The 19,303-nt window shown below is 47.8% G+C and overlaps 2 protein-coding genes across 2 annotated transcripts; both read right to left on the bottom strand.

Moving 5' to 3' along the window:
- Positions 1 to 140: 140 nt before the first annotated feature.
- LOC122384633 (spliceosome RNA helicase DDX39B-like) lies at positions 141 to 9,875 on the bottom strand. Its single transcript, XM_043372232.1, has 9 exons — positions 9,608 to 9,875; positions 5,739 to 5,966; positions 5,220 to 5,440; positions 4,671 to 4,854; positions 4,260 to 4,378; positions 2,134 to 2,265; positions 1,656 to 1,802; positions 1,060 to 1,315; positions 141 to 670 (listed from the first exon to the last, which is right to left on the bottom strand). The coding sequence occupies exons 2-9, from the start codon at positions 5,950 to 5,952 to the stop codon at positions 657 to 659; spliced, it is 1,287 nt and encodes a 428-aa protein (XP_043228167.1). The 5' UTR covers positions 5,953 to 5,966; positions 9,608 to 9,875; the 3' UTR covers positions 141 to 656.
- A 1,037-nt stretch (positions 9,876 to 10,912) lies between these two features.
- LOC122384632 lies at positions 10,913 to 19,232 on the bottom strand. The gene is made up of 6 exons (XM_043372231.1): positions 19,081 to 19,232; positions 16,145 to 16,352; positions 15,531 to 15,820; positions 15,013 to 15,125; positions 12,514 to 12,600; positions 10,913 to 11,982 (listed from the first exon to the last, which is right to left on the bottom strand). The coding sequence occupies exons 2-5, from the start codon at positions 16,263 to 16,265 to the stop codon at positions 12,525 to 12,527; spliced, it is 600 nt and encodes a 199-aa protein (XP_043228166.1). The 5' UTR covers positions 16,266 to 16,352; positions 19,081 to 19,232; the 3' UTR covers positions 10,913 to 11,982; positions 12,514 to 12,524.
- Positions 19,233 to 19,303: the final 71 nt, after the last annotated feature.

Genomic DNA, 19,303 nt, shown 5'->3' with positions numbered 1-19,303 from the left:
TATATCCACGGCCATTCGCATCCTCAAACGTAACCCCTCGTGATGCCATTAGTACTCATCTCGTTCCCTATTCCACCCTTCTCTTCCTTCATTCTGCTCTCATGGCACGCCTCACCCTTCTCAAGCAGAAACACCACGTATTAAATATGAAGCGAGACTGTGGTATATTCTTTCTCCGGTACCTGACTCGGCACGGTTTATGACGTATGATACATGAGCAAGCCATTGAACAAAACACAACACACCGCCCTCCTGCGCACTCGATGTGGTCCTGATGGCGCCGGTCCCGTCACGGGGTAAAACAGGGCGCTCCGCAGCCGCCGGCGAATCAGCAGGGGCGACTCTCGAAGAACGCCAGTGACCGGTGACTTTCCGCAGACCGCCTGATACACAGCTTTGTAGGTTTTCTGCGATATCAACACACAACCCCGGTGCTTCACTTTGGTTGTCATCACCCACGCCCCTCTGAAAGAAACTGTCTGCTTAAAACTGAACATGTATTCCGGTATGTCTGAAGCGCGAGTGATGAGGTTGACGACGAATCACGCTCCGTTGGTAGCGCGGCCCGCCGGGCGCGGTGCGAACAGTGCCCGCACAGGGCGGCACGGCTGGTCTCCATCCCCGGGCGATCATGGTGGCTTTGGTGATGATGAAGTCTAGCGTCCTTCGACTGAAAAGAGGAGAGAGGGAATAATGGTTAGCGGTTTTTATAAGTCAGCGTCGCAGACACTAAAGACAGAATATATGTAGATAAGCAGTGCAGAGCTCACACGAAAATGCAGTCGAAGAAGCCACTATAATAGAATAGACGATAGAAGGGCTTCCAGTGCTAAAAAGAGCTTCTAGAGCTAGAGGTTCTAAAGCCACTAAAAAGCCACTAGAATAACTTACCAAGAATGTTTGAGGGCAATGATTGAAACAGCAAAGCCAATTAGTTACGTCGAGTCACAGGCAAAGACTTGTCAAACAGTGTTAGCCTAACGCCCCACAGCCCATTTTAAGCTCCACCAGGTAGCCCCCCCCCCCCCGGCCCTGCCGCTCGCCCCTCCTCATACTCACTGTACGAGGAGAGGTCGATCTCGTCGGGCAGCTCCGTGATGTTGACGTCGAACCGGTCCTGGACATCATTCAGGATCTTGGCGTTCGCCTCGTCAGAGATGAAGGTGATGGCCAGACCCTTGGTGCCGAACCGTCCGGCGCGCGCCACGCGGTGCAGGTACGTGTCCGAGTCCTCGGGCATGTCGTAGTTGAACACGATGTTGACCCGCTCGATATCCATACCGCGGCCGAAGAGGTTCGTGGCCACAAGGATCCGCTGTCAGGAGAGAGAGGGGTTAGAGAGGGGAGGCGTGGGGTGGGGAGAGTGCGGGAGGTGGGATAGTCAGAACAGATGTTACGATCAGGGTGATCAGATGTCCCTATCTGTGAGGTATCATCATTGTGGAGATGTAGGCTTACAACAGATTAATCTCCTCGGCCCAAATAAAGAAACAAGGGTATGATAAAATAAATGAAGCATCATGATGAGATTGATATGGAAAGAAAGAATACAGATTTGCTCGACAAGACTAAAAGCAGACAAGCGTCAGACTAGAAACGTATCAACAAACTGACAAAGGATCCCCGGGCGCCCCTCCCGGGGATCAGACACGCACCTTCTGGAAGTCCTTGAACTGCTGGTACTTGCTCAGCCGCTCCTCCTGAGACATGGAGCGGTGAATGGCGATGGCCGGGAAATTCTGCTCGATCAGCAGCTTGGCCAGGGCCATGCAGCGCTGGATAGACTTGACGAAGATCACCACCTGATGGGGAGGGGGACGCAGCGGGAGGGGGGGGGGGGGTCAGAGGTGGTACAGAGGGTGGGGGGGAGGAGGACATGGGATAGCATCGTCAGCACAGATGTATATAATCAGGGGATTCAGTTGTCCCTATCTGTTAATGTCATCATGTTAGTGAAACTGATTATCAGCAGATAATCTAAGGGCAGGCTTATCGGACATACGCCCAGTCAGCCACCGGTAGGCTGCAATGAGCTACAAGCAATAACCGCCGTCCATAAAGGACAAAGCCAGACGACTCTCAAACGTCCACCTCTCGCCAGGGCGGCAGCCCACCGCCATCGCCCCAACTGACCTGGTTGAACTCGAGGACATCGAGCAACTCAAACAGTTTGCGGTTCTTCTCGTTCTCCTTGACCTTGCAGTAGTGCTGCTGCAGGCCGTGCAGGGTCAGCTTGGCCTCGTCGTCGACGTACACCTCCATGGGCTGTAACAGACGGAGCGGCGCCGCGCGCACATGCAAACCACCGCCGACACAACGACAGGGGGAGGTAAGGGGTGGGGGGGGGGAGTCCGGTGTGCGCCAAATATGCTGTGGCGGGGCCTGGGGGAATCCGTTTTCGTTGTAGCGTAAATTTTAATGACTGAAGGCATTGTAGTGGAAATGGGAGGGAGCCGGAGGAAATCGAAATGACTGTAGATCAAAAGCAAGGAATATGTGGCCACGAAGAAAAGCTAAGTTTTGGCTGAGGTGTTTGGTACGAATTTCGCCAGCATATTTGGCGCATAACTATTGATGATTAAAGACATGCAGGGGAGGAACACGAATTATTGCACAATCGCAACCGCCCCGAAATTTTGGATGTTTTCCGTTTTGCATTTACACGCAATGATCAATGGAATATTCCCGCAAAACAAAATGTAGCCAATAAAAGAAAGCAAAAGGTCTCGCCTTGCGACCCCATTTTTTAGTTCCCGAACTAGCAAAAACAAAAGTCGTCATGGGGAAGCGCGCAAAGCTACAGACCCAAACGCGGCACGCCAGCCAGCCCTCCCCAGCCCCGGGGAGGACGGGGGACGGCGGGCGGGTACTCCTGGCGCCAATCTGCGCTGCCGGCCCCGCCCAGCCGTCCCTTCCATCACCACAGCCCAAACCGTCAGACCTGCAGGCCGGAGGGTCTCACGCTGCCCCAAACCGTCGGCGGACGCTGAGGTGACACTCTCTCGTGAGATCCCGTGCGCGAGCCTCTCCCCGCAATTCGGCGCGGTGTGGGCTCCCGCGCTCCGCTTTTCAGCCGAGGAGCGCCGGCGCACTGTTGAGTTCCCACACGTCGAGTTCTGTCCGATCTTGTGCACTGATAGTCCGTGAGCACAGATGACGGCGACGCTTGACGTGTGGCATCACGCGTAGCGCTGGTGCCGTCACAGCCAACCAGAGGCGACGCCGACCAGCCGTTCGCCGCGAGACTTGGCAGACAGGCGGCGACACGTGTGTTTGCGTGCGAGTGTGGCTAGGCGAGCGTGTGTGTCAGCTCGCTTTGCGAAGGGTCACGGGTAGCGACGTGACTTCGCGTGTGATCAGTGTCGTACGATGGTAGCAGCCTCAGTTGGGAGTTCTTCGTGTTCAGAGTGACATTGGTGAAAAAAGCATGGCGATATAGGGATGTAAAGTGCGTTCGATCTTCTTGCTGTGGGTACAGGAAGTTTGAGTGGTGGAGCTTCTTGCCGTAAAGGCCTCAGGCGCTGAGGCTGTGTAAGAGGGATTGGCCGAGGAGTATCTGTATTTCGGGTGAGTAGAAAGGCAGTGGGAGGAGCGGAAGGTCTATTTCCGGGTTGTCTGCCGTGAAGAGGCGTGGGAAGACGTGTAAGGGAGCCAGATGTAGCTCAGGCTGTTGTGCGTAAAGTGAGTGCGTGTGTGGAGAAATTCGAGAGTAGCTGGGCATCGGGAGGCAAGCGCCGATGCCAGGGATCGCAGGTGGATCTCGTATCCTTGGTGAGGGATATCCAATGGCTGGGACATCCGTAAGAAAAGGAATATCCAGTGTAAAGGGGATATCCGTAGTTGGAATATTCGGGTTGGGATATCCACGGGCTAGAATATCCATGTGTTGGGATATCCAGGTGTTGGAATATCCGGTTTTGGGGATATCCATGGATCGGGATATCCGCTGACGCCGATGACTAACTGCCGATGCCGTGGGGTCTGATCTGATGACGGCCGGACTGCCCGGCGACTAGAGCCGACGGCCGTCGGGAGTCTGGAGGCGCCCAGCTCCCCGCGGGCTCTCCAGAGCGGCGCCGGAGCCGATGCGCAGCGACGCGGCGGCCTCTGCTGGACAGAGCAGCCGCCGGGGGGTCGGCATCTTGCCGCGAGAGGTGGATGGTTCTAACAGAGCGCAGAGGGCGGCGGCGCAGCGACGCTCAGCCGCCCGAGCACGGGACCGTCACGAGAGACGCAGTAAGACAAGTGGTGCCATTTACATCCTGCATGAACTTCTTGCAGACGGGCCGGATCTCCTTGCTGAGTGTGGCGGAGAACATGAGGACTTGCTTCTCGTGCGGCGTGTTGCGGAAGATCTCCTGGACGTCGCGGCGCATGTCTGGGGAAGGAGAGAGGGGTGTCAGAGGGAGAGCGGGAGGAGAGAGAGGGAGGAGGGAGCCCAGACATCCTCAGAACAGGTGTAGATAATCACCGGGTTCCGTGGCCCTCCTTAACGTGTTTTTCATCACTAAGTTAGCGTCTGGAAAGATTAATTTGTAGTTTTCAGCATAGAATAAAAACAATTAAATTAAAGAAAACAACAAATCAACTGACCAAACATAAAAAAGCATCAGAAAAACGCCAATGTAACAAAAAAAAAAAACACCATCACCGCTCTTGTCAGTACGTACCCAGTTCCTCCAGCATTTTGTCGCACTCATCGAGCACAAAGTGCTTGAGGTTCTTCAGGTTCAGTTTCTTGGTGCGGACGAGAGCCAGCAGTCGGCCCGGAGTGCCGACCACGATGTGGGGACACTTGTCCTTCAGCACTTTCTCGTCGTTCTGGATCGGCATGCCACCGAAGAACACGGCCACCTGCCGGGGGGGGGGGGGAGCGGGGGGTTGTCAGAGACTGTGTAACGGGGAGGCGCGGAGTGGGGAAGAGGGATGGACTCAGCACAGATGTATGAAATCACAGAGTTTCAGTTGTCCCTATCTGTTTGTGTCATCTTGGTAGAGTATCTTGCCTACACGGTTTTGCAATATATCATGACCTAGAAAAAGGTTATAAATTGATATAAATCGGCATACTCTGTACATTCTTATATAGAAATTACCTGCCCAACATAATAAATTAACAGAACGAAAACCCCATCTTCTAAATCCCAAAGCCGGTCGATACTTCAAAATACCCCTTCTAAATCATCCGTTCGTCTTCTAAATCCCGCGTTTCCACGCACCTTTACGGTGGACATGTACTTGGAGAATCTCTCGAACTCCTTGCTGATCTGGAAGGCGAGCTCCCTGGTGTGGCACATGACGAGCACTGACACCTGGTCGTCCACCATTTCCAGCTGCTGCAGACAGGCCAACACGAACACGGCCGTCTTGCCCATGCCGGACTTGGCCTGGCACAGGATGTCCATGCCCAGCACCGCTTGGGGAATGCACTCGTGCTGCACTGCGGGGGAAAGGGTGAGGGGGTTAGTGTGCTGCTGTGAGCCGGACTAGTGATGGGTCTGTCAGTGACGTCATTGATCCTGTGAACGTATTCCCGACACTTGATAGACATAAGGAAAGACAGCTTGGCAATAGTTTACCGCAACAGGTTTATCCTGAACGGCAGTCGGCGCTGTATAGCGAGATTCCCGACCAATGCTCCGTGCTATTCCAGTCACAAATACGACTCATTTTCACCGCCGTGCTGCATCCATTGCATATTTTACGGATTTTACACTTCCATCCCCACCCAAACCCACCTTCGGAGGGGTGCTCGAAGCCGCACTCGACGATGGCTCTCAGGATCTCCGGTTTGAGCAGGAAGTCCCGGAAGCCGCTGCTGTGGATGGAGACGTACGTTCCCTTGACGTCCTTCTTGGCGGGCGCCGCCGAGTCGGCGGCGATGGTCTGCTCGGCGGTCTCGTCCTCGTCGGCATCCTCGTAGTCCAGCAGCTCGTTCTCGTTTTCGGCCATTGTGAGAGGTGCGGCTGAAAGAGCAGAACAGACAAGTGTCAGTATTAGTAGTCAGCATGGTAACAGGTGGGGCTCAAAAAGGGAAAATAATTCAGCTTTAGTCCAGCATACTCTTCTCAGCCATGATGAAAGGATGGGCTGAAAATGGACAATAATTCAGTTATAATCCAACATACAATCCTCTCAGCCATTGAGAGGTGTGGACGAAACTGGAATGGAAAAGTCAGTATTTAAAGTTCCCTATACTCATTGACCGCCATTGTAAGGCATTATCACCACTTGATTCTCACTTGGAACAAAAAGTCAACATATTGAAGCTTCCAATTTTTGTTTTTCACTGTGCTTGTTGTTGACTAGTCAAACATATGCAACTGTGATTCAATGTACTATCTGCTTACAAGATCAGATGCCTTGTTTTTTGGATGGATCCAAAAATTGTGAACCGTGATGAGCTCAGTAATGCCATATATGCTGCCACTAATGCCAGATAATTTAGTTGATAACTTCTGATCAAGTTAATCTACAAACTGAATAGCCAACAACAGACTAAAAAGAACCTATTTGCTCACATGACAATCAGCATAGTATTATCTCTTTTCACCAGCCTCTTGACTGGAGGAGACTTTAACAAACATTATATCGTTGACTGGAGTCATTTTTAACCTTATGAATAGGTCAAACACCAGCTTCATGTACGATACAAAATAGCTGAAAGAACAGCAGCCAACTACAAAATGGCATTACATTATTATTATTACTACCCATTATGTTCTACATTAGTTAACTCAGGTCTCAGCATGTCCATGCCCATCAAATGGTTAACTTTGTTACCAGTTTAAGCGAACTTAAAATTTTCCTAATTTTCAAATTACTTAAATCAATTAAGTTTAAGTTAACCCAATCGCATCATAACAAATATCATTAGGTTTGGCTGAGCATAAGGAACACAATGACACCATTTTGGAAGCTCTAGCCTCATTGTGTGCAAAGTTATGAGCAAAAACATGGTTGAACATCATTTGACCTCACATGACCTGACTTGTTTTTTTTTACAGCAAGCAAATACCAAATTAATCTTCAATTGAGCTAAAACAACACAAAAAGGTTGAAAGGGGGTGTTTTTTAACAATTGCAGCTATTCAGACAAATTTTCTTAGAATTGGTCATGACCTCTACATGACCTCAGGTCACCCAAACTTGAAAACCTGGATATTGGCTATACAACTCAGTGAGCTTAGCATACCCTGCAAGTTTGAATAAAACTGATGAACAACTCTAGATTCCATTGACAAAATAGCATATTTTCTGTGCCATTTTGACCATGTACCAGTTTTTGTGACCTTGTGACCTGACCTGAGGTCACTGGAACACAAAACTCCCAGGATGTGTCAAGTGCGACGAGTTGTGTCTGAAATTTGGTGGCGCTAGGTCCCACAATCCTTACCCTATAAACGATAAACTCAGCAATTCCGTTGCCGCCAAAATAGTATAATTTTACCCTGACATTGCACTGGCTTTGGTGACCTGACCCGCAATGATAGACCTCAAATTTTCAGGAAAGGTGCCAAAAGGTTGCCCCAGAGGGCATGCCAAATTTGGCAGAGGTATGCGCCTCTGTTTTGAATTATTCACGAAAAACCTTATGGGGGGATCGCATCAACTTTCCTGGCCCAGGGAGGGTTTGGGTTAAGCGATTGCACAATGCATATCCGTGTTACATTAGTTACATTAGTAGTCTTTGGCCTTCCCTGAAATTTTCTAGGTTGATAGTTTGTGACAATATGGTTTGGTTTCTTATTGAATTTTTAGCCTAGGTTGCAAAAGAGGGATTTCACCGCAGCCACCAAAAGTACCGTAAAATGGGGTGTTAAGGGACAGTGGGGTGCTAAGGGACAGTTGCATGGGAAAAACTTTGAGTCATATTAACTTCCTAATTTGAGAAGGTTCAATAAAAACTTCAGTGTGGTAGTTGACACTGCTTTGTTCTTGACCATAGGACAAAATGGTATGGTTCTTCATGCAAGTGATTTGGTTCAAAAATGGATTTGAAAATCATACTACATTTTTATAAAATTGAAACATCTGCAAAACTCTGTGTGTACCACATAAACTGGTGGGTGTACAGGAAAAATAAATGCATAGGTGTATTGTCACATGTATTGCACATGTTTCCTGAAAAAGTTGTGCAAATCCACCCATTCATTCATCATCCTCTTCCTCTTTTCCGGATACATGCATATTTTGAGGTGGATGTGGGGTGCTAAAGGACAGGGAAGAAAAAATAAAAAATAATATCTAAATATAATTTCATTAAGTTTTCTTTCAGTAGGCATGGAAAACACCAAATTCCACATAAAATGTTGGCAAGTTCATGCTTTTATCTCTAACACATCTTAAGCTACATAACAAAACATTTCAACACTCTCTTTTACAATGATGGGTCAATGGAGACTGATGTAGGTAAATGTGATGTCATCATAAAAAGGCTAAAACAAAGAGGGCAACATAATGACAAGTGGCTAGCTTCAACATGGGTTTTTATTGATGACAGAAGGGTACTTTTTGGTTCTGTTTACCTTATAATTAGCACATTTTCCAGAAGCATAAACTGCATTACACGTAATTGGCTAAAAAGGTCATTAGTGGTGAACGAACCTGACTTGTTTTGTGACAGAATATGCAAAACATTTCAATAAATAAATTGTATGCCCTTCCACACCCCAATTGTGGGCATTTGATGACCTTTTCTTCCAATAATATAGGTGTCCCTTAACACCCCACATTGGGGTGCTAAGGGACAGTGATGAAAAATAATAAAAAATAATATGCAGGTATAAATCTTAAAAACTTTAATGTGGGAGGCATGTAAAGCCCCAAATTCCACATAAAATGCTGACAATTTGATGCTTCTATCTCCAACCCTTCTTGAGTTATACAACAAAACACCTCAAAATTGTCCCTTAACACCCCGTTTTACGGTACACTAAAATTAGATGAAGATCGGCATGACAAAGATGGGTTGTTTGGAATTCTCTTAGCAGACGTCACCCGAGCTGCCATATCCAGTTAGGTAGGTTGGTAGGATGGTAGGTTAGGTTGTAGGTTGGTAGGTTAGGTTGTAGGTTGTAGGTAAGGTTAGGTCAGGTTAGATTAAAGTTTGTTATATATTTAACTGTGAAAAGACAATTGTTGCGCACGTAAGACATAGATATGGCAGCTCGGGTGATGTCTGCTGAGTACCGTTTGTTCTGTTTCCCCTTTACATCGGCACCCCGTATGGTTTGGTACTGGGTACAAATGGGTTGTGGATCAGTGAAAGGATCATGCATTTCGCCTTTTTTGTATGACATTGTTCCTCACAACCTTCTATTATTTTCCTGTTTCTCATTTTACACATTTGGCATTAACCCTTCCCTGTCCTCTTCATACGGTTGTTGGAGCTCAGGTATCGATATTCTTATAGCAATAGCCGAAAGTTTTCCACATACCAAAAAGTGAAAGCGAGCTTGAGGCAAACGCGACGCAGCTGCAAAACCTTTCAGTTCAACAAATAATTAATGTCAGCAAACACTGATAGATAATTCAACATTTTTAGAATACAGAACAAAAGAGCTATCCATGTAGAAAACGATCACGCTATCCATCCATAAATTACCTGGCAATGAATACAGCAAAGAATGACACGCGGCCAACCGGTAGTCGCCGAGAACAAGAGAAGTGCCGACGCCGCAAAATGGCTGATACCATTTCCGGAAGTTTTGCAAAAACAATTTTTGCTTATGATTTTTGCTCAATATCAATTTTTAATTTAAAGAAAGTTATTTTCATAAATGAAACTTGAAATATTAGCTTCAAGCGCGAGATCTTCCACAGCAAAAATTGTATCAGTGCAAATAATAAGCGTTAGCTAAATTAATATGGCAGAAATCTATGGGGATTTGTGTTGTAAAAGGTGAATATTCAGTGGAAAATCCCGTTTAAAAGAAACAAGTACTCCTTGATGTAGCACTAAAGTCTCCAAAGCTCTGTTTGTGAAAAGACTCACATTTTTGGCCGGCGAAAAAGCGACTTTACAACCAACCTAAACCGTCAGCACATCGTCAGTAGCGAGCGGGGTCAGCTTCATCCTTCAGAATGACCGTCACGACAAGTCCTGCTTTTCGTCCAGATAGGCATCGACGCCGTATTAGATTTCCTCATCTTTGGGAAGGGCAAAAAGATAGTCTTGCCCACACGTTTTAGCTTTGGGGAGGGCAAATGCCCATTTTGCCCTCCCCTTGAATGATCCGCCACTGTAATTTGGGATAACTGCGGGAGCCGCCTACCACACTACTTTCAGCGTAGCTGGTAAACACAATGTGCAACTCAGGCACGCTCGGAGAGAGAGAGAGGGCAAGTGAGCATGTTCACCCTGAGATCTGAACAATAATCATCGTTTAGTCCCGTTATCTGAGATGTCACCACAACATCTTTGGCAGTCAAGCAAAAGCAATCAGGGCGATATCCGACCAGCGCGACAACAACCCCCCCCCCCCCCCCCCTTTCAGCCGGCCGAGATAAAGTTTCGTGGACTGGCTAGTGGCTATCGCATCTTTCTCACCAAATTATCCTGACCAGACACCGCTTATTCGAGCACACACCTTTCAACCCCGGCTAGTGGGGCCTCAAAGTCCATGCCAAAATGTGAACATCGAAGCAATCGCGAAAAAGAAGTGCGAAGCCAACTGAAACGACGATGCCTTCTCACAACTGTAAAAACAGGATGTTTTACAGTTGGCAAAGCCAGACCTGCAGATTGACATTGATCTATTGGTGACACCGGGTGTGAAATATAATCCACTACATTTGGCATCATATAATACCAACTTTTGATAAGTAAGATAAGTTTCACTTCGTAGCTGAAACCGCCTGTAACAGTTTGACAAGTTTTCCATCCACTTATCACTCAGAAAACATGTGCTCAGCCAGAACAGTGTATTAATGCGTGTAAATCTTCCTTAAAATATGCTCCAGAGGCGTATAACCCCGTTATCACCGTGTTGTTAGCGATATGCAAAACTACAGTCTCTTGTCCGTGACGTGAAACCACGGTTTCCATGGTTACACGCACTCAGCGCTTCCAAACAGGGTTTCAATCCACCAGAAACCCTGACGAGCTTGTCGATACGTTTTCACGATTCTCACGTCACGTGCGTCGCAACACACGTGTCCTACGATAGCGACAAAGCAAACGTCGGCATGCTCTGCCAAACGGTGGTACATCTGTGCGCTAAACATTTCGCACAACGTGAAACTAAGTCGGCAGTTACGGACTACAACTCTGTACGGTATGCTAGAATACTAGAGCAAGGCACGACAGTAAGAAGAATGTCAGATGTCTTAGGTCAGATCTATACTTGAGTTATAGAAAATGATAAGCTGCCAGAATATGGCTGACAAATACTTCAGATCAGCAATACAGAAAAGCAAATACAAAAAAGGAAATAAAAAAATCAGCAGCAACGTTCATGTGAACTCGAAATTAGTACACAAGGTCAATAAACACCGGCAAAAATTACAAAGCGTTCTCTAATCACGCTGTGAATAGCACAGCCCCCTAACCCTTCTTAACCACTGTCTTGGTCTAAGCACGTAATTGGCAATGTTCAGTGAAACACACTTCGCCTCACACAATGCACACGGGTCGAAAAATATTAACTCCGCGCATTAACAATCGCCCCCATTTCAGATCACTTGTGATCACGTGATCACTCGAGGGGCGGTTTTCTCGATAAACTGCTGCAAACAAATCCCGAGTACAGCCCTCTGGACGGACTGATGCGCGGAAACTCGCTGCTGCAATTGGTCGAGAACGACGCATGCGCAGTGGGCGTGTCGTCGGCGTACTCTGGCGTCAGTGTGCCGCCGGACGCCGCGCTGGACGGACGGGGAGGCTGCGCGCCGGCAGAGCACGACGCCAGGTCCTCCAGACTGGCCATGGGGGCCGGGCATTCACTGAAGGCGGCCCCCATTAGCAGCCAGGGGTGCAGTCTGTGGATGCAGAGGGCGGGGGTCAGAAAGGCCAAAGCAGTGGGCTGCAAGGGTGGAAAACTAAGCGCGGTGCTTGAACTGTTAAAAACATGGAGTTGGATTTTACGGTACCTATCGCTTTGTGCTGGTTACTTGAGAGCAAGGCATCAGGCAAGGCAGCGGACTCTCAGCTTCTAAAGCAGCATTGAGCATTCATTTAATACGACAAAGTTCACTCATATATTTGGTACGAAGTCTAGCAAAATGCAGCGAAGGACATCGGTACTGCGTAAGTGAGGTAGCATTCTCAGCCATGCAACTCGATGGTTCTGAAAGTGTCTTTCATACGCGGAAAGATAAGCGTCATTCGACAACAAAACTGATAAATCGTGCAATACTCGATAAACCTAATTGAATAAATGGCATGTTTCACCTGGATTTATCATTATCGCCCTCATAAACACCCAATATCGAAATGCAGCAGCCACGCCCAGCTAAAAACGCTCCAGCATTTTCGGCCGCCTAGCTTCCATTCTTGTAACTCGAGTTTACCTTTGCTGCCGCTAGATGGTAGTCTGCATGGGCACGAGCATGGGCCGAGCAGAGGTCGGCGCCAGCATGGCATCCGTGTCCTCCAGACTGCAGAGCGGCGGGGGAGCAGATACGTGCGGTTAGAGGGGCGCACAGGCAGCCAGCCAGCCCGACTACAACAGACAGACACACAGACAGACAAACAGACGCACACGGCACGCGCAAAAACGCGCGGGACGTTAACAACAGAGCCGGAAACGTACAGCTTCCACTGCAGCCTTCCAATCACATTAAACATACTAGGTGGAACAAGTTTATCACTCAAAATCAAGTAGGCAGTTAGACAAGGGATTTAAAGGTTACTTTATGCCTGGATTCTAAAATTCGATGCGTCTCTGACCCGTGGTTATGTCCGGAGCTACTAGTCTCGAGCTCGTATGTCGAGCTCACTGCTCACTAGTCAGTAGTCACTACACACGCCAGGGCCGACCGAGCTAAATGCGAGTAAATGAAGTTTCGCTAGCAATTTATCGTTGATCAATCAGACTGCACCGTGTCTAGATAGGTTACCCACATGGTAAAAGAACAAGAATGCCCTGCAGGTCGGATTTCACCGAAAAAAAAAAACGGGAGAATGCGTGACCGAGCCAGTGTTCCGGGTCTGTGACCTTCAGAATCACTTCCGGCATTACAGCAGATCGGAACATCGCATTTGAACTTCTTAATGGCGTAGGGAAAGGAAGCAATAATGATTCACCTATAATTAGCCATTGGTGATTGAATAAAGGACGCACACGGTTATGTCTTTTCGGCCAATTTTTAGGACATCATTTGCCTCAAAGGCTTGAAGTTCTAAGACTGGTGTCACAGCCGACACACGTTTGTGGTTAATCAACCCCTCACAAATTATTAGTGGTGTGAGCACAAACGCATCATTCCAGCTACTGAACGAAGTTCAAACAGCACAAAGCATCACGCCACAAAGACCCCCTCCCCTCCCATCCCCACGTCATCTGTCACGCGTTTCTGCCTCCCTGTTACGCAGAACGCCCGGTGAATCACCATCGCTACAAACACCCCCCCCCCCCGATCAGGGGGTCGCGCAGCGCGCTGGCTGGTGACCCGACATAAAAACCCGTCAGTCGCCGCCGCCGGCCGCCATCTTTGTCCCCCAGTGACGTCACAGATGTAGTGATGACCGTGAACGAGGACCGATGGTGGATGTCTGGACTGAGTGGGTTTGAGAGGGAGCTGAATATTGATTGACGAGACGAGGGGGGCTGCGGCTTTTCTGGAGACCACTGGACGATTACAACAGATGACAAGGCTTAGAGTTTAGACTAGGCGACACGAAAGGCTATGTTAGGATTCATCTTTATACGCATTATTTATGCGATTAATAGATACACAACGGAAGGGCAGTTAATCAAAAATGATATTGTAGGCAATTTAATCTGTTTTCTATTTACTGAGCAAGGACAAGAAGGACGAAAGCCAATGTTGGGCGGTTCAATCAGAATCAGCATATGGAACAAGATATGTCGGGTCTCGAGCCAAATGCAAATTTACTGACGGGGCGTGACCTTGTTGAATATTCGCGCATTTCGATAACTTCCGTTAGGAATTCCTACCACGATACCACCTATCACAAACCTGCCCACGCAAGGAACTAAAATCCCGGGCTGGCACCGCGGCTCCTACCATCCGAAAACTGGCAGCTCCACGAGCATTCCAGATCGGCCCATATAAGGACCGCTACTACGTCTCCCATCGCTGCAACCAGTCTACAAGGGCTTACAGGGACCTGGAGCAGAAGCTTAGAGATCATCCGCCCGATTAGAGGAAGCGACCGTCACGGCTGGAGCGGCAGACCGACCAACCGGTGTCCCGTTTTCCCCGTCGTGATGGTCATATTTTTCCGTCGTGCAAAACGCGGTGACCTTTTTTCCAGCGTGCAGGGCAACATCGGTTCCTATCCCTTGTCGGCAGTGTACGGGCGGGATGGACATTGGACAGGCTTGTTTGAAGAATGACATACCAAGAGTTAGCTGACAATTTTTTTTTTTGTATGTTCTAGGGCGATTCCGTGCTAGGATTTGATAATGGTTATGGTTCTGTTTTAAATTTAGCTACCATTTGATAGTGTAAGCTTGAGTTTAGTCAATGAACACACAGAGCACACGTCATCGATCACACTTCACATAGACACAGGACAAATCAGCCTTTCCTCTTCACGCTCACACGAGATATCAGCGGCAAACTCGGAAAACACACGCAAGCGAAGTTAATTGACTGCATGCTCGTGATAAATTCATGCACTATTAAAATTTCAAAAGAACCCATCGACAAACGCGAAACGGAACAAAGAAATTATTTAGAAATGGCATTTGTCTAGTGAGTTTCCACTATCATTGTCTCTCAGCCCCCATTCATCCCATTTCTGTCTCATGCACGAACAACTCCCACACACCCCTCCTCTCGCTCTACCTTCCTCCCTTCCTCTCCCCTCGGCGTTCTTACCCGGCATATTCGTCCATGCTGGCTTTGACGAGCCGGTCCTGCTCGTCTAGTGGCAGCGTGGTGGTCGGGTGGGTGCTGTAGCCGTTAGAGATGCGGTCCTCCTCCGCCATACGCTGCGGGGTCAGAGGTCAGGTCAGAAGGTCAGAGGGTCAGAGGGTCAGTCTGATCGGAAGAGCCAGGGAGGGAGAGCGAGGGAGGCCAGGGAAGGGAAGGTGAGCATTGATGAAAAGGGAGGGGTATCGTGAATGCAATATTTTTATCCGGGACAGTTGTGAAGCGGCCTAGCGGTTTCGGTGGCAATTAAACAAAAACAAAATCAAGATATAAGTCAGAGCACATGTCGATTGAGATACACAATAACGAAAAAAAAATGAATCACAACTTACAAGCAGCTGCCAACCTGAAACTGCTGACATAAAACATGATCAGTCAACACTGGATAAATCTAAAACGCGGCAAGATTATGTGGTTTGCATTGGCAGTTGACACAATGTTATCCCGCTGGCGGCGCTCCGTACCTGGGCCTCGAACTCGTCCCTCCTGAGGCGCCGTTTCCTGGCGCCCGGGCAGAGCGGACAGTAGCGACAGCGGCCCGTGCGGAACAGGTACACAATCCACAGGATCAGCCCCAGCGCCAGCACAGGGATACCGGCGAACAACAGGATCTGGTAGATCATCATCTGCTGCTCGCGCCGGTGGCGCTCCAGCGGCATCTCGAACTCGCGCGGCTCGCGCACCGTGATGTAGAAGAGGCCACCGTATAGGGAGAGCGCCAGCCCGCCCAGGAAGAACAGGATGCCCAGCACCACTGCAGAGAGAATGGACGGGGAGGAGGGGGAGGGGGTGCAAATGAGACTGCAGATCTGCACAGGTGCACAACAAAGTTTTTCTGTTGTAAAACTTTGGGTTGGATTGGTAAATAGCTAACTTGCATTTATACTTTATAGGATAAAAAAGTAATGGCCTTCAAGGCTTGAACCAATAATTAATGATTTCAAAACAGAAAAAAAAGTGTTTGCAAATAAAAAATGAGGAGCTAATTGATTTTCTACCCATGAAAGCCTTATTAGATCCCAGCAAAAGTTAGATAGGCATTCTCATATGCCAAGAGAGATTAATTTTTGCAACTCACCAATTGTGACATTTGCACATCGTTTCGGGTTCAGCGACGCGTAGCTGACGTTGTCCAGGTAGCCCCTGTTGCGGCCGCCGGCCGGCACAGTTGTGCTGTTGTACACACCGCCAGCCTCCATGGCTCGGCTGTCAGATGGTGTAGAGGGCTAGGGCCCAGACAGAGGCCTTATAATTGATCGGGGATGTGCTGCACAGAAGAAAAACAGCTGAAAGCAAGGAAGAAGAACCTGTGTCAGTGAAAGAACAACTGCCTCATAGCCTAATTAACAGTGTCAGTGTCCTTGTGGTCAGAAGCTAGGTATGAATTGCTACAGCACTAGACATACCTATGAAACTCCTGACAGGGATGGTCTGGGCTTGTAGGGAGTAACTGCATTCATCTGAAACCCATTTGTGTGGGGCAGGCCAGGTTATCATATATATATATATATATATATATATATTTTTTAATAAATTTAGTCCGAACCTTCTGAATGGAAGGAGTCACAAGGACAGACAGAGACACCGCTAAGCGATGCTTGTTGCATTGACCCTGACCTCTACCCTCCGATCACGCAATTCCAGTTCTATAACAGAATTTAGAGTTAAAAGTTTAACGTGCGCACATAGCCGCGCACGGCCGGTCCCCTCACTGACTTCGCCTGGCTACGGCCTGCCACCAACCGCAACCATACCTGTCGGGAGGCCCATAGGTAAATGTCAAGCGCTCATCGCGCTTCAAACCCTGACTGATGTACCCGGGAACATGTGCTCTCACCATGCAGAGTCCAACGCTCTACCAACTGAGCTACGGGACCGGCTACAGGACCGGCATATGATACAATGATGGACATGCTAAGATTTGATGACATTTTCCAGCTACCCAGCGGCCAGCATTGCTCCCGATCAGATGACGGGTTGGTGCCGGCTCATCAAGCTCTCCTAATCATGGGGCAGGGTTCAGCTGTCAATCTGTGCAATCAACCACTCAAGCTTAATTTATATGAGCCAGGCTCAAAACGAATTGAAGGAATGACACAAAATGAAATACATATGTAAGAGAACACGAGGTTTTACCTATCATGCATGAGGGAGATGAAGTGATTGATGTAAGAACTTCGGAAATTATCTACCTATAACCTATCTACTTGTCAAATCAGTAGGTGGAACTATGGTCATGAGTACCCAAATATAGGAACGTTCCCATTTTTGGGAACGGAGTTCCCAAATATGGGAACTGGCGTTCCCATTTATGAGAACGGAAGGTAATTTTTCGGCCGTTCGCCCACTAAAACTCATTAGTGCATCACGTCTCAAAAAAGTGCACGCTAATTTAAGTATCTACTAAGTCTCTATAAAATTATCTTTAATCTGACCGTTGAACAAGGAAATTGACCGTCGAATGATATTTTTTATGATTTTTTGAAATGACGGAATGGTGAAAACATGGCTCATACTACATTTAACTTGCAATTTTAAGGAAAATGAAGCGTTTTTTACATTTTGAGGTCAAGTATAATAATTTTCGCCTGGTTATGAAGTTTCATACTAGCGACACCAGATGCTGACATATGCAAGCGAACACGTGGACACAAGGTATATAAAAACACTCGCGGACAGTCCCGGGGTAATATTGTTGACATTTGGTGTCGGGGCGCACAACCGCATGGAACGTCAGTGATTTTACCGAACTACTGTTGTAAACTCAGTTTCAGTGGTTTAAAATTATTCAGCTCTATTTTATCATCCCGGAAAGACATTTTTTTTTTGGATGCTAGCTGTTTAGAGTTGTTTTATAAGGAGCGTCATGAGCGTGGTTTTTGTCTTCCGTGTTTCTAAGCGTGATCGTTTTGGGGGAATTTCTCTTATATAGGTCGCTCTGTGTGGCTTATTTATAATTTTTATGCTGATTTCGATCATTCCTCGTGCCCATCCTACCAGGCCTTTTGCCACTTACACTCATCAAGAAAGGAAAAACTAGATTTTCATTGGGACTAGGTGTTTTGAGGGTGTAACATATTCAGCGTTCCCATTTTTGGATACTTCCTTGTGCTCGTCAACTATCGGTGATAAACAGACAGGTGCTTGACATGTCTCCACCCTCGGCGCGGACGGTGGATATAGGTATGGAAGACCTTGTTGAACATCGCTGAGCGTTGTGAATTACGTAATCCTGCAGAGGGGGGCGTGCCCGCTGCGAGATCGACGGGAATAAAAGCGCAGAAGACCGGGCGAAACATGCGACGGTCTTGCCGGAAAGGTCATCTGATGATTGTTGCGTTAACAATAATTGGCGGCGTTGGACGTGATGCTTGTTAATGAAAAGAGCCCCTGAAAGGCGTCGGTGAAATCGTTCCCAATTTTGGGTACGCCGTTCCCATAATAAGGAACGCTTGCAGCGCCAGTGTACGAGAGCGTTCCCAAATTTGGGCTCGCGGCCCGGATGATGGACTGCTTTAGAAGTAGGGGAACGATTTGAAACTACGATGGGCCTTACAATATCAAACTCTTTCCCAACAATATTGAGACAAATATCAGGCTGTTCACGATCGTTTTATATTTTTTGGACGTCATTTAACGGTTCTTTTTCTTGTTTTAAATAATGCCTACATGGCGTTCCCATATTTGGGTTTATCGTTCCCAAACATGGGAACGAAAATGCGTTCCCGAAAATGGGTACGCTTGACCATATCCGCCTACTGAAATGTCTTCTACTTGATCAGATGAAGAGCATCACTGATCTAATATGCATGAGAGCACATACAAATGTAGCAAATTTTATCATCGTTGTCATTGTGCTAGTGCTTAGTTCTGGAAATTATTTAAATTATGATAACCGACCCTGGGCCACAATCTGCAACCGCAAACTTGAACTTGAACTTGAACTGTGAAAGGCGACAACATCCAATCGGTACGTGGAAAACTTATGTCTATTGGGGTTGAAGAAAATCTTACCTGCTTTTTCAGGTTTCACTCATAACTATGCTTTCACCTGCTCCCTCTCTCTGCGAATTGTCCGCGAACCCTTAACCCTTTCGCAAATTCCCACACCCCGAAGAGAGCCCCTTGTTCTCTCGTTCGTTGTTGTGTATTCGCGAATACGCAGCCGAATTCCTACATAAGTGACGCAGCTGCTACGAACAACTACTGGTATTTGGAAATCGACCACTAATTCAAA

The sequence above is a fragment of the Amphibalanus amphitrite genome, unplaced genomic scaffold, assembly GCF_019059575.1.
Source record: "Amphibalanus amphitrite isolate SeventyFive unplaced genomic scaffold, NRLGWU_Aamphi_draft 000194F_arrow, whole genome shotgun sequence".
Lineage (NCBI taxonomy): Eukaryota > Metazoa > Arthropoda > Thecostraca > Balanomorpha > Balanidae > Amphibalanus > Amphibalanus amphitrite.
The sequence above is the reverse complement of the archived record's forward strand: the minus strand, read 5'-3'. Positions and strand labels throughout refer to the sequence as shown.